Source organism: Mustela lutreola, chromosome 12, assembly GCF_030435805.1.
Source record: "Mustela lutreola isolate mMusLut2 chromosome 12, mMusLut2.pri, whole genome shotgun sequence".
In the NCBI taxonomy this organism is placed as follows: Eukaryota; Metazoa; Chordata; class Mammalia; order Carnivora; family Mustelidae; genus Mustela; species Mustela lutreola.
The window spans coordinates 60,108,950-60,122,912 of record NC_081301.1 but is presented as its reverse complement, the minus strand read 5'-3'; the positions used below and the strand labels follow the sequence as shown (position 1 = coordinate 60,122,912).

At 36.2% G+C, this 13,963-nt stretch overlaps 1 protein-coding gene across 40 annotated transcripts in view; it reads right to left on the bottom strand.

Annotated features, from left to right (window-relative positions):
• The window catches only part of PTPRD (protein tyrosine phosphatase receptor type D), a 2,315,363-nt gene that overhangs the window by 66,436 nt on the left and 2,234,964 nt on the right, over nucleotides 1–13,963 (bottom strand). For all 40 annotated transcript variants that reach the window (XM_059143037.1, XM_059143036.1, XM_059143035.1 and 37 more), the window contains one exon: nucleotides 11,788–11,911. In XM_059143037.1, the coding sequence (XP_058999020.1) occupies nucleotides 11,788–11,911 (124 nt within the window). The remainder of the gene's footprint in view (nucleotides 1–11,787; nucleotides 11,912–13,963) is intronic.

The window sequence follows — 13,963 nt, the reverse complement described above, 5'->3', positions numbered from 1 at the left end:
GAAGACATGACACAGAAGACATAGACAATTCATGCTTTAAAACCTTGAAAGCATGTTGAACTGCCAGCGAATACATGATCTGAACTGTTTCATCATGACTGTGTTAAAATATTTCTTTTATTCCTGTTAACCTGAGGAGGACTAATTGGGTCATATGGGCCCATTAAAACAAAACAAAAAAGTAAGGGGTGCCTAGGTGGCTCAGTTTAAATGTCTGACTCTTTTCTTTCTTTCTTTCTTTCTTTGAAGATTTTATTTATCTGCTTGACAGACAGATATCACAAGTAGGCAGAGAGGTAGGCACAGAGAGAGGGGGAAGCAGGCTCCCTGCTGAGCAGAGAGCCCAATGTGGGGCTCCATCCCAGGACCTTGGGATCAAGACCTGAGCCTAAGGTAGAGGCTTTAACCCACTGAGCCACCCAGGTGCCCCAAGTGTCTGACCCTTGATTTCATGTCAGGTCGTGATCTCAGGGGTATGAGATCAAGCCACATGTTGGGCTCTGGGCTGGACATGGAGCCTGCTTAAGATATTCTCTCTCTCCCTCTCCTTCTGTCCTCACTTAAAAAAACAAAATAAAACAAAAACAGAAACACACAAAAAACCCAACTTGCCTTGTTCTCAATTTTTCCAGTCAGGAGATAATTTGATTCGAAAAGACTTCTCTTGTTGAGGGGTATTCATAATTATAAAAGTTTCAAAATAAGGCCTTATGTCCTAATATTAAATGAAAAAGCAAGACCCCCAATAGTACAGGAATTGTTTTATTAATGTGAAATTAAGAAATTACCACAGATATGTGGGTACTTCTGTATCACTCCATTCGGTAGGAAGAGCTGCAATGTGCCTTTTAAAGACTTGAAAGAATACTAAGCACTTGCTAAAAATTTAGAGAAATTGGCCAGGAACCTGGGACTTCTATCTAGGGATGCCGGTAGTTTGCTCTTTGACATTTGGGCAGTTGTTCAACTTGTCCAGACCTCTGATTGCTTATCTGCTAAACAAGGTGTGTTGGACAAATTGATTCCCTTGAGTCTTTTTGAGTTCTAAAATAAGATGCCTCTCTGTGGTATTCTTAACCTTCTTGGATTCAGAAATCTCTGTGAAGTAATTTTAAGATGGAGGCTTTGTGTCTCTCAGATTAGGCAGGAACATGCTCTGATGCTCTTTCAAGCTGATTTCCTATTGCTTCTATCTCTTCTGTGCTGAGATGAGGTTTTTTGGTGTGACTGATACTTCAATTCTTGATTTGAACAGGGTGGGGTAAAAAGCACACAAATTCAAAAACAAGGTGTGGGGCGTGGTGGGACTAGACTGGCAGGTGGTCTATTCATGGAAAGGAGCTGAAGAAGAGGCAGCATTATAGGGAAGGCAGAGTCCCTTCCCTGCTCCAGCAGACACACAGCAACTGTACCCAGAGCTGGAGATGGACCTTCAGCTGAGTGGCTGACTCTGTCCTGACCCACAGCACGGTACCAAAACCCAGATAGTCTTATTTCTTTTCACTACTACAAATCCTTAGTAGTGAAAACAAAACAAAACAAAACAAAACAAAACAAAACAAAACTTTTTTGGCAAACCAGTTTATTCCCTGTTGTGAGACAGAAGTATTCAAGACCCAATGGAGCACAAAAGCTATCTTTTACTTAGTAAATAATGTCTCCTCAAGTTCAACATCTACACCTACACAGTATCCCTAACAACAATGAATTGATTAAGACCAAGATTACAGTTTTTAGACCCACAATGCAGAAAAAATGTTAACTTTATTGCTGACAATGGCAAAATAAGAGAAAACAGAAAAATGAAATCCAGTAATACTTTACTAGTAAATTTACTTAATTTCAGATGACACAGGCCTTGTTTTGCCTTCACTTGTACTATGAAGGCCACCCGCAGCCACACCAGAACTAGCAAAATGAATGATGCTCTTGGCATTCCAGCAAAGAAAAGCCAATGCTTATTGCAAAGGTACAGTGTATTATCTGACTCAGTGTCCCCAGAGGTACCAAGCATTAGCAAATTGCCTTCCATGCTTCTAAGGTGCATAGGAGAATTATTCTACAAGCATGCCATGTTCTGTGGGCTCCTCCTGACAATGAGTTAACGGGAGAATGGGTAATTTGGAAAGAGTTTGTGAAGCCAGGCTCCACCCCTATCAAGGTTCTGAGTCTTCTTCCCCTTCATTTTCCGTTCCCCAGTACTGCTAATGCTGAAGAGGCTGGGTTATGAGAGTAGTCACAGAGGAGGATGTGGGTGATTAAATTGTCATTGAATGAATTCCAAGGTTAGCTACGCATGTTGGGAATCATCAGCACCTGTGATGGAGGGGACTCATTTCTAATCAGGGAGCACTCTGCCCTGAAATGAAGCAAAGCTTGGGCCAGTACAGCATCACAGAGTTTTGGTCAATTATATTTATATTAATAAGGATGAAATTATTATGTTGCTTTATTTAACATAGTATGAATCAAAGCAGAATATAGCAAAAGGAGCTCTGTCTGTAGGAAACTTGCAGAGCCCCAGTTTCCTCACAGATCCTAAAATATGAGCAGTATTTTCATTAGGTCCTTACCCAACACCCTGTGAAAATCTAATGACTCAATGCATTTGAAACTTCTAAAATACCAGTGGATTTGAAACTTCTAAAATACCAGTTATTCTTATGATCAGGATAATAAACAGTAATGAAATAAGACTACTTCTTCCTAAATACTCTACTGATGAAAAGCTATTCCACATCTGGAAGGCCCTTTTCCATTTTCTATTAAAAAAAAATAATGGAGAGGACAACAATAATTGTTTTATGACTTCCCAGCAATATACAACCTGTGATTATATTTTAACAACAGAACCACAGCACAGATGATGTAGGTTTCTCTACAGCCTGAGCAATGAAGTGTAGATTCATTAGCATAATCTTCAGATCTGTATAATAAAAATGGAAAAAAAATTCCCAATAGCTAAACTAAAGACAATGGAGAGAAAAATAAACTTATGGACCTTTTTGATTTTACTTTTTGATTGGCTTCCTGAAAACAGAGTAAAGAAGAAAACCAACACAGCTAGCCATCCCTCAACTTTTTTTTTTTTTTCTCTTTTCCAGATAAGAAGCACAAGGACAGGCTGAGGTAGGAACTGGGGAGTACCTGATCTCCTCTCCACACCACTTGCTTGGCTACACGCAAGAGAAAGATCTCATTTAAATAGCTCCCATTTGGGGCGCCTGGGTGGCTCAGTGGGTTAAAGCCTCTGCCTTCAGCTCAGGTCATGATCCCAGGGTCCTGGGATCGAGCCCCACATCGGGCTCTCTGCTCGGCAGGGAGCCTGCTTCTCCCCCTCCCCTCTCTCTGCCTGCCTCTCTGCCTACTTGTGATCTCTGTCTGTCAAATAAATAAATAAAAATCTTTAAAAAAAAAAATAAATAAATAAATAAATAGCTCCCATTAGTCTTTAGGCAGGTTGCAAGCTCCTTGTGAATTTGCTCTAAGTTTCCAAAGGGTAAGTCCTCTCTAGCTCCCTACTTAAGATAAATTAAGCTATAAAAATGTGTGCCGGGCTCCTCAAAAAGAATGTTTTTATTAAAAAAAAAATACCACCCTGAAATAAGATTAAATTTTGTCATGCCTATAAACAATTAACTTGAGAAGTGAAGGACTCGAAATATTAAAAAAACAAAACAAAACACACAACTGTTAAATTAATGTCTGATGTTCTGAGCAACTTGACGAAAATAAACTCAACCAAGAGTTGGATGAGATTTAGACCAGTTTTTCTTTTTGTTTTTTTCTTAGATAGGACATACAGTCTAACAAAATTCCTTTGCTAATTTAAATAGAATTTCAGGAGCAAAATAAAATAAACAGCAGGTGCCCACAAATTAGTCATTAGTGTCTGGAGGAAGGGAGGAGAAGAGAGGGGAAAGAGGAAAGGAGAGGGAGAGAGAGACTGGGAAAGTACAGGAACCAAGAGGGAGGGGAAAGAATTATATTTATTGAACTGATGTGAGAAATAGCACATGGCAGCTCTTAAAGGGATTTGTTGCTCAGAAAAATAATTTAAATTCTTTGATGTTAGAGTTTCATATGGAACATTTATACTTATAATAATGTAATTCACATTTTATTAGAAAATGTTGGGCAGACTGTATTTACTTATTTCCCTGTGGCTTTTTTGTTTTGTTTTGTTTTTACTTATTGAAAAAAATATCAGGTGATACTAGAAAAAAGCAGTTAACTCACAGCACAGGAAAGATGTGAATGGAACAATACGTTATCACGTGCTGACAGCTGTGTTAAACGCATCAGTAACCGCCGAACAGTGCAGTAAAGAAGCCAAGGCATGACTTAAATAGCAAGCACTAGTGTGGTGGTAAAAGCTGAATCAACAATACAAGGGAATACCAGTAGTTTCTTCTCTTTACTTCTAAAAAAATATTATTTATCTTAGGGGCAGTGATTCCCTGGGAGTCACTTTCTCATTTGAAAGGTGCTAAATTGCCCATCTCACAAACAACTGAGTTGTTGTAACATCAGCTGTATTATTTACAGTTAGATTTTTTTGAATCGCTCATATTATGTAAATCAAACAGATGATGTATTTTGTATTTCCATTTAAACAAACATATCCTCCCCCTGCTGAAATTTGTAATGTTATTATGGGTCTGGTTTCCATTTATCAAGCACCAATGTACATATTTTTTTCTTCACAGAGTATTCCAACTACATGCAGTTTTCTCACTTGGATTTTATTAGTTTTTCCATAGATCATATACAGAAGAAATCCCATCTGAGGACAAAAGGACATATTGATAGTAATAATAGAATTCATAAGAACACCACTGATAATTTCCATAGTTTCCGATATTTACTGGGCATTTTCTTTGTGCAAGACACTCTCCCAAACCCTCATATATATTAATTCAGTAAACTGTAGTAATTGTTCTAGGAAGTAGGTGCTATTTTTAATCCTATGGCACAGATGAGGAAACTGAGGCACAAAATCTTCAGAAGCAAGAAGAGTCTAGTATGATTTAATAGGAAAATTCTTGAGAAGTGTATGGGCCCTTGCCAGGATGTATCCATTAAAGAGAAAAAGCGAATACATATATTTATGTTTTGAACTTTAATATAGTCCCCCCACCAGAAACAATTTCACAATGCTTCTCTTATTAAATTAATAAGCACTTGTGTCACAAAGTGCATATAACACCATGTGGGCTATTCTTTATCATTTCTCTTTTGTTTTAAGATTTTATTTATTTATTTATTTATTTATTTATTAAGAGAAAGAGCACAAGTGTGGAATGAAGAGAGGGGTGGAGGGAAAGAGAGAATGTCAAGCAGACTTCCTGCTGAGTGCGGAGATGGCCTCCAGCCTGGCTCGGTCGCACAACCCTGAGATTATGACCTGGGCAGAAATCAACAGTCAGATACTTAAATAACTGAGCCAGCCAGGCACTCCTACACTTTGTCGTTTGTAACTCTTTCGTAGATAGAACCATTTAAATCTGGCTTGGTAGAAGAGACACATACAGGCTAATGGTTTTCTTTGGCGTAAACCCTTTATCTTAAGGGGCACCTGGGTGGCTCAGTGGGTTAAGCCTCTGCCTTCAGCTCAGGTCATGATCCCAGGGTCCTGGAATAGAGCCCCTCTCTGCTCTGCAGGGAGCCTGCTTCCTCCTCTCTCTCTGCCTGCCTATCTGCCTGCTTGTGATCTCTGTCAGATAAATAAAGAAAAAATATAAAAAAAACCCAAAAAACAAAAAACACCTCTATCTTAAATGTGGGTTGTTTGTTTCTTTGTTTTAGAATAACGAATCTCTTAATGTCCAAGATTCAGTATTTATCTAATAAATATTGCTCAGTGTTTATTGATTTCTAGATTTAGAATCAACTTTCAGAATTTTAGGTGGAGCAGGAAAGGTCTTACCCATTCTCATTCTTCTCTCTTAACAGAACAAAACATGCCAAGTCAGAGGTTTTTAAATGGACAAATGGGCTTAAAAAAACTTCTGTGTCCTTGAACTCTATGAAATTAGTGTACAAATACATTGGATAAGTGTCTTTTGTTTTCAAGTGAGGTTTAAAATGCTTGTCAGATTCTAAAAAGGATCTAGCTTCCTCAAAGTGTTAATTTTAACTTAGAGTTTAGTTTCAAGTCTTCGGTCTTCTTATTCAATGTTCTTCTTAATAGAACTTTAAAAATAATATTAAGCAAATAAAAAAATCCACCTGAAAGCATTTATATGTCATTTATTCTTTGGAAAACTTCACTTTGACTAGAGTCTAAGAACACAGTTGAAGACTTCTAGTTCTCAGATTTCTGACATGAATGTTTGAAAATGTATATTTCAAAATTCCTAGACAGTCTCCCCAGCCAAAAACCCATCATTTTTAAATTAGGTATGACATATATAGGCACAGTCATTATGAATTCAAAAGCTGCTATAGTTCTGAGTGGCCAGTTCGAAAGAATTGCAATCTAGAGTCTGACTGACTTGTATTAGAATTTTGGCTCTGTCACTACCAGCTATTAATTATAAACAAGTCACTTGAATTTTAGAAGTTTAACAGTACTAGATTTTGAGGTCGTTCAGAACATTATAAAGAAAATCCATCCATGAATTCATATATGATATAAAATCTATGACATGATAACAAACACACCATAGGTAGCCAGATAATTATATCTATTCTAACTTCTTGACTTTTTTGTTGACATAAAAAGTTGAGTTTTATTTTTTAGTAAAAAAAGGTTGGGTTTTAGTCCTGGTAAACAATGTTTTTAAAATTCCATTTAAATATGGCTTTTAAAGTGAAATGTTAATTTCATTACTAATAGCCATAGAATACTTTTTTTTTTTTTTTTTTTTTTAGTTTTTCCATAGCTGTGGACAGCAGCATTGAACAGTAATTTCATTTTAGGGGGAAATACCTTTTTTTTTTTTTTTTTTTAATCTAGGACTGAAAGAATTAGATTGAAGTTATGCTAGTTATAAGACATTACAGTAAATACTCTGCTACTAATTCATATTCCTGGGTTTATAAGGAGTTGAAGATACATACACAGATACCAAGGTAAGTAGATCACCTATGGAACATTCTCCAGAATAGATCACATCCTTGGTCCTAAATCAGGACTCAACCAGTATCAAAAGATTGGGATCATTCCCTGCATATTTTCAGACCACAATGCTCTAAAGCTAAAACTCAACCACAAAAGGAAGTTTGAAAAGAACCAAAATACATGGAGACTAAACAGCATCCTTCTAAAGAATGAATGGGTCAACCGGGAAATTAAAGAAGAATTGAAAAAAATCATGGAAACAAATGATAATGAAAATACAACGGTTCAAAATCTGTGGGACACAACAAAGGCAGTCCTGAGAGGAAAATATATAGCGGTACAAGCGTTTCTCAAGAAACAAGAAAGGTCTCAGGTACACAACCTAACCCTACACCTAAAGGAGCTGGAGAAAGAACAAGAAAGAAACCCTAAGCCCAGCAGGAGAAGAGAAATCATAAAGATCAGAGCAGAAATCAATGAAATAGAAACCAAAAAAACAATAGAACAAATCAACGAAAGTAGGAGCTGGTTCTTTGAAAGAATTAATAAAATTGATAAACCCCTGGCCCGACTTATCAAAAAGAAAAGAGAAAGGACCCAAATAAATAAAATCATGAATGAAAGAGGAGAGATCACAACTAATACCAAAGAAATACAAACTATTATAAGAACATACTATGAGCAACTCTACGGCAATAAATTTCACCTTTGGAATCAGAGATAGATGCGTTTGATCTTATTTCTGCAACTACAGGGCTCTAATGTATTTGGATCACTGATGATTTCCCATATTGTGTCATTGCTTCAGGTTAGTTGTGCCATAAAATAGGAAATTAAATACTAAAATACAGTTTTGTATTATCTGTAGGTTAGCTCAATGATCAAATGGATTTTAGGCAAAATTATAAATGTGGACATTTGGATTCAAACTATGACTTAGTCAGAGACACATTGTCTATCAGTAGGAAAGCAGTGTGAATGAGGTGCGCCCATGCAAGCATGAGCTGTGGAATCAGAAGAGCTCACTTCCAACTTGAGCTCTATTACTTATATATAATACAACTGTGTATAAATACACACACACACACACAGTAAAGTAATGTAATATATACAGTAAATGATATAATTGATGAGATAGCTATATACAGTTAATTTGTAGAAGTCAAATATAAAAGAGATTCCATTAATATGTGGAATTTAAAAAATAAAACAAATGAATAAACAAATAAGAAGTAGAATCAGACCTATAAACACAGAGAGCAAACTGGTGGTTTCCAAAGGGAAGGGGGGTTAAGAGGATGGGCAAAATGGGTGAAGGGGAGTGGGAGATACAAGTTTCCAGTTATGGGATAAATAAATCATGGGAATAAAGGACACAGCAAAGGGAATATGGCCACTGATATTTTAATAGCATTGTGTGGAGAGAGAGAGGCTACACTTGTGGGGAACTCAGCATAACTTACAGAGAAATTGAATCAGTTGCATAAGATTCATGTTGTGTACTTAAACTAGTACAACACTGTATGTCAACTACACTCAAATTAAAAAATTAAAACAAAAATAAAGTTTTCAGCTGAGGAACTGACCCTCAGAGAAGATGAGGCTAAGTGACAGAGCTGTGACCCAACCCAAATTTCCTTGCTTTTCTCATCTTTTGGCTTATCCATTTCTTTTTTCCTACTTAAGTAAAACTAATGAGAAACTTTGGATTCTATAAGATTAAACAAATGATACATTATTTTATTTATGTATAAGTATTAGTATCAATTTAGTTTTTGGCAATATTTACTTAAACCAGAAAAATAAATCCTATCACCTCTCTTCCTCAGGAATTACTGATATCTCTTAAGGATAGCTTAAACATGGAGGGGTTGCCAACAGTAACTGGACTGTTCAAAAATTTGTGTTTCCATACGTCTTGCTCTATAATTCAACAATTGTAAGTATTCTTGTAGTTGGAACTCTCTTGAATTTATCCTACATTTTCCCCAGCATAAATAAAATGACTGTGATTTGGAAATGTGTCATGAAATATCACTATTTTCACAGAATTCAATAAGTACACTCATGCTGACACATAATTCCCCATTCTTTAGTTTATTTCCTCTGCCATTGCTCAGTGGAAGTAGTATAAAGGTTTTGCTCTAGGAAAAAAAGATAAAGATAATACGAATCACTGTGGCAACTTCCAGTTTTCCTTTATTGTCTGCCAGACCACTCTGCAAAGTAAACATGAAGAGGGCCCAGCACAACTTAGAGAACAGCAGCAGAAATGTCCAAACTAAAACCTTCCACTGAAGTCTTTTAAGTCATCACTACCAGTGGAACCTGAAACAACCATGTTAAATTTTCTAAATTGTGCATTAAGTCTCTTAACATTTAAATCCTCTTGAAAAATCTGGCTCTGTGTTATTAAAGCTCCCTTTATGCAAGAGGCCCCAGTTAGGGGTTCTGTGGTTACTATTCCTGTTGCCAGCATTCCTTTTCCAAGCTTAAGATATAGGATGATCATTTACCCCCTTAAATATCTGCTGAGTAGGGCTTAGACTAAGATAAAACGCTGTTCATGGTTGTAATCTAGATTAAAGCTCTCTTTATAGCCCCATAAACTTCAATTAAATGCTTCTAACCTTTTGCATAAGACTTAAAATTGAAAGACTTTGGTTTCTAGGTCAGCTCTAGATTTAGGGTATATTTGTGAGCATAGAGCTATAAAAAGGCAGGTTTTAGTCTGATTCAAGTTCTTTTACTTTTGTACTGTAAAAATAGCATAGGAATGAAATGTACATCATTTCCATCTATCATAATAAGGGACATAAGGGACAAGGAGGAATATTCTTTGTCCTTTGATATACTTTACTGTTAAGACGGTGGAAAATAGCAGGTTAAGGAAAATAATGATAAAGTGGGCAAAAGTATAGGCATGTAGTAATACTAAATGACCTAATTCCAACTGGAAACAATGCTACAATATAGCAAAGGCAGACTGACACGTTCTCCAGCCAAGATCATGCCAAATAGGTTCTCAATTTACATTCATTTAATTTTTATAGTTTACCTATTTCACTAATAGAAAAAAGATTCCTCTCTTCCACTTGTGACTTGGTTTAGTTTCTTATTAACCAAGGAGTTGATTTAAGAGACTTGAGACAAGAAATTGCTGGTTTTGTTTCGTGTTTTTTACATTTTGAAGTGGGATGTAAAGATAAAATGTAAATGCTATATGCTAATCTTCCACATATACCAATTACAGTTCTCAAATAGGACTTGAAGCAATTACCTGTGTGACACCATCCTACTTGAAGAACCAGAATTGATGAAATTTTGATACACCTGATCAATTTTTTCCCATATGGAAAAAGGTTAACTCTTAAATTTCTAGTATCTTCAGTAGCCTCAAAAAGGAAGTGTAACATTTTCCAAATGTAAAATTGATTGTGAGAACATTACAAAATATATCCGTGCCACATAATACCATTTTGAAGAAAGAGGAGGGTACAGGTATGACCTTGCTCAAATGCTGAAAGATAGGTCCTCCCCCAAAACTGGAAATAAATGTATTGTTTGCCTTAGGTGATTACTGGGGAGGTCTTTAAGCAGTGTCTCACTTTCAAATTAATTTTGGGTACTAAACAAAGAAGGTAGGACATGTAGAGCCTAGTCAGAGTTATGAGAAAAAGTTACGTAGGCATCATAGATTTGGGAAGCAGAAAAAGTGAAAAATACTTGAACGATGAAGATGATGTTTGAACTGCCAGGTTCTAAGAAGGACTGGGTCTGAAACTGGTATTATTTAATGTTTAATAAAACATTTGGAAGAGGGTAAGTGGTGAGCTTTCAAGTATGAATTCAAGCCACAGAGTTTTTCTAAAGGATGCCAATGAGAATGATATGGTATGTGGTAGTTGGTGGTCCAGGTTAGCTATTATGACAGAAGAAAGGATTTAAGTGACATGGTAAACTCTTTTCTAAGGACAGAAATGTGCTACTATAGCCAAAAGAAACTAACAAAATGCTGAGTGTTGAACATGAGCCCCTAATTGATTTTAATATGCCATGTGAAGGGATTTATTGCTGGAAAGGGATGAATGGAAAATACTCTCCTCATGAACCCTTAGAAGCAGCTAGGTGTATTAGAAGTGTAATCCTCATCTTTTAGGAGCAACCATTCCCTCTGGAATGCACACCTTGCTACCATTGTGAGAGACAGATTACCAAGCAGTCTACAAATTAGCTGCACCAGACATTTCCAATATGCTTAATTTTAATTAATCACCACACCATCAACTCCTAACCTTTAGACTGTCCCTGCTGGCTATCCAGGTTTATTTATAAACAGGTCCCCTTACCCTCATTTTAAAATAACAGCCAATGATTTTATTCTGATAATCACCGTTTTATTTATAACCATCAGAAACCATCAGTAAAATGGACAACCTTGATTTTCTTCCCCTCCATAAGCATCAACTACATTATGAAATCTTTCACCTAGAGCCAAGCCAAGAATGTAATGAGAGATGCTTGTGTGTAATATAGTATTGGGGATTTCGTGTGTCCATTTATAGTATATTTATATGAGAAAGAAAATGTGAGAACAAATGATACCTGAATCTTAATTAACTACTTCTATAGATAGCAAAAAACCTAGCTAGAACTGTATTTTCATGCAAACCCTTAAACTCATGAAAATAAAAGTATAAACAATGTCTGAATTTCCTTACCTTCTATTGCTGATAGGAGAACCCGGGAATGATCATATGCGATTACATTTGCATATCTATTCTTTGGTTTGTTTACTTCCAAGTTTGAATGTTCCCATGTGAACTGCTGGCCAGGGTCAATTGACTTTAAAAGAAAAACAGCACACACACACAAAATCAATACTTGATAACACCGATTATAGGCATTTATCACAAGTAAGAAACACGATTTAAAAAGAAAAGACTGAAGCCACACTTCAAAGATGACCCTAGCTATGAAGCTGAACACTACTATAACCAGCAAAACATGAAATGATTAATCATAGTAAAAAACAGTGATAGTCACCAACATTGATTCAAATGAAAAAAAATCAATATAGATGTTCTGTGAATATTGGAAAGGCAGGGTTTTTAAAATTGTTTTACTTTTCCATTTCCTTCTCTGCAGCTGTAGTTTACAAGTTTTCTAGTTCAATATTCCTTCTGGTTCTGTGAACATTATTTTATCTTGATTATTCTCCCTACTCTTTCCTGTCACGACCTAACCTCAGTCTTCAAATTTACTGGTCATTCACTGGCTTCATTGTACACAGGCTTTGCTATTCTTTCTTCATTAACAGTTTACAACTTGAGGGCAACTTAAAATTGTGCCTGTTTCTCCATAACACACTATTACCAGTATCACAAGGTAATTTGTACATTCACTCTAACGTACACTTCATACCAAAGTAACATTCCTGAAACTCAGCTCTGGACAGGTTCGGTTCCTGCTTAAGAACTTCCACTAGTTTGAAGTGACCTACAGCTTAGATTCTAAAGTCCTTAGCCACAGTCCTACCTATACACCTTTAGTCATCTTTGCATCTACAACGATGGCTCAATAAATTATGGTTCAACATATTTCCTTAAATGAATTGAAATGATGAATAAATGTTGTCGAGAAGAGTTCATAAAGAGAAATGGTGGAGTAATTCTTCCATGAACATGGGAGTTAAGCAACAGACTGTGGAAACTGCAAGGTATAGTGCACTAAAACTAATGCTTTAGCACTCATTATCATATGGTTTAATAGTAAAGTATGTGATCCTGAAATTACAACTACCAGTGATACTCCACTTTACACTGAGGAGCACTGCTGAGTACATAAGCTTCTTACACATTCTTTTGTAAAATATCCCAAGAGCTCCTAGGCGCACTGATGACAGCGCTTTGGTAGAAGATATTCCTTCCCTTGATGGCCTTGTTCTTTAGACTAAGATCACTAGCAGATGTGTAAAGTGGCATGCATTTAATTAAACTAATGAAATTACATCTCTTAACACAGACACTGTTAACTCGTGTCCATTTCCACTCTCGCCACATATCCCCAGCCTTCTGAATGCTTGATTTGATACTCTTCATTGAAGAGTTTAAAAACCACATGTGAGTTTTATGTCACATGTGTTAATATGTTTAGGCTTAAAGGATGACCCATGAGAAGATCTCTGAGTAACAGGAAAATTATAGTAGCTGCTGGGTCATGTAGTATCCTCTTTAATTTTCACAAATGTTATGAGGTATGTATTGTTATTTTCCAAGACAAGGAAATTGAAGTAAAGAAAGATTAACTCAATAAATCTTACTGAGGGTCTTCTCTCTGGCAGGCATTGTGTGATTTGGTTGTTAAGTAATTTTCTCATACAGCTAGACTCATACATTCACCCTAAAACTCAGGTCTGTGTGATTTCAAAGCCCAGCTGATGATTAAAAGCTGGTAATTACCAAGGCATGACGCTACATATCCTGAAGGCCACTGAAAAACGAGGAAGCCCAACATGTGAAACACACTTAAACATAACTATCCTTTATCTTGCAAGTCCAAAAGGTTTTTCTTCTCAACTGATCATCCTCTGTCATTCTGGGGCAATTACATAAGAAATCAAGTTTTAAAAATGAGGTTGGCTTCACATGAATGATGAAACAGATGGGTTGCAGTTTACATTTATACTAGTTTCACACGGATCAAACAAACATGGATTAAATAATGCTTAACTGTCTTTGTGCAACACATACTCATCTATCTGTATCTACCTGTCTGACCAAACTTTTAACAATATACAGCATAGGTCATTATTTTGGAACTTGTCAGAAAGTCGAGAGCAGTAAACTCAGTAAGGAATAACAACTACTGAAAGTAGGTGAGGTATAAGATAATCTT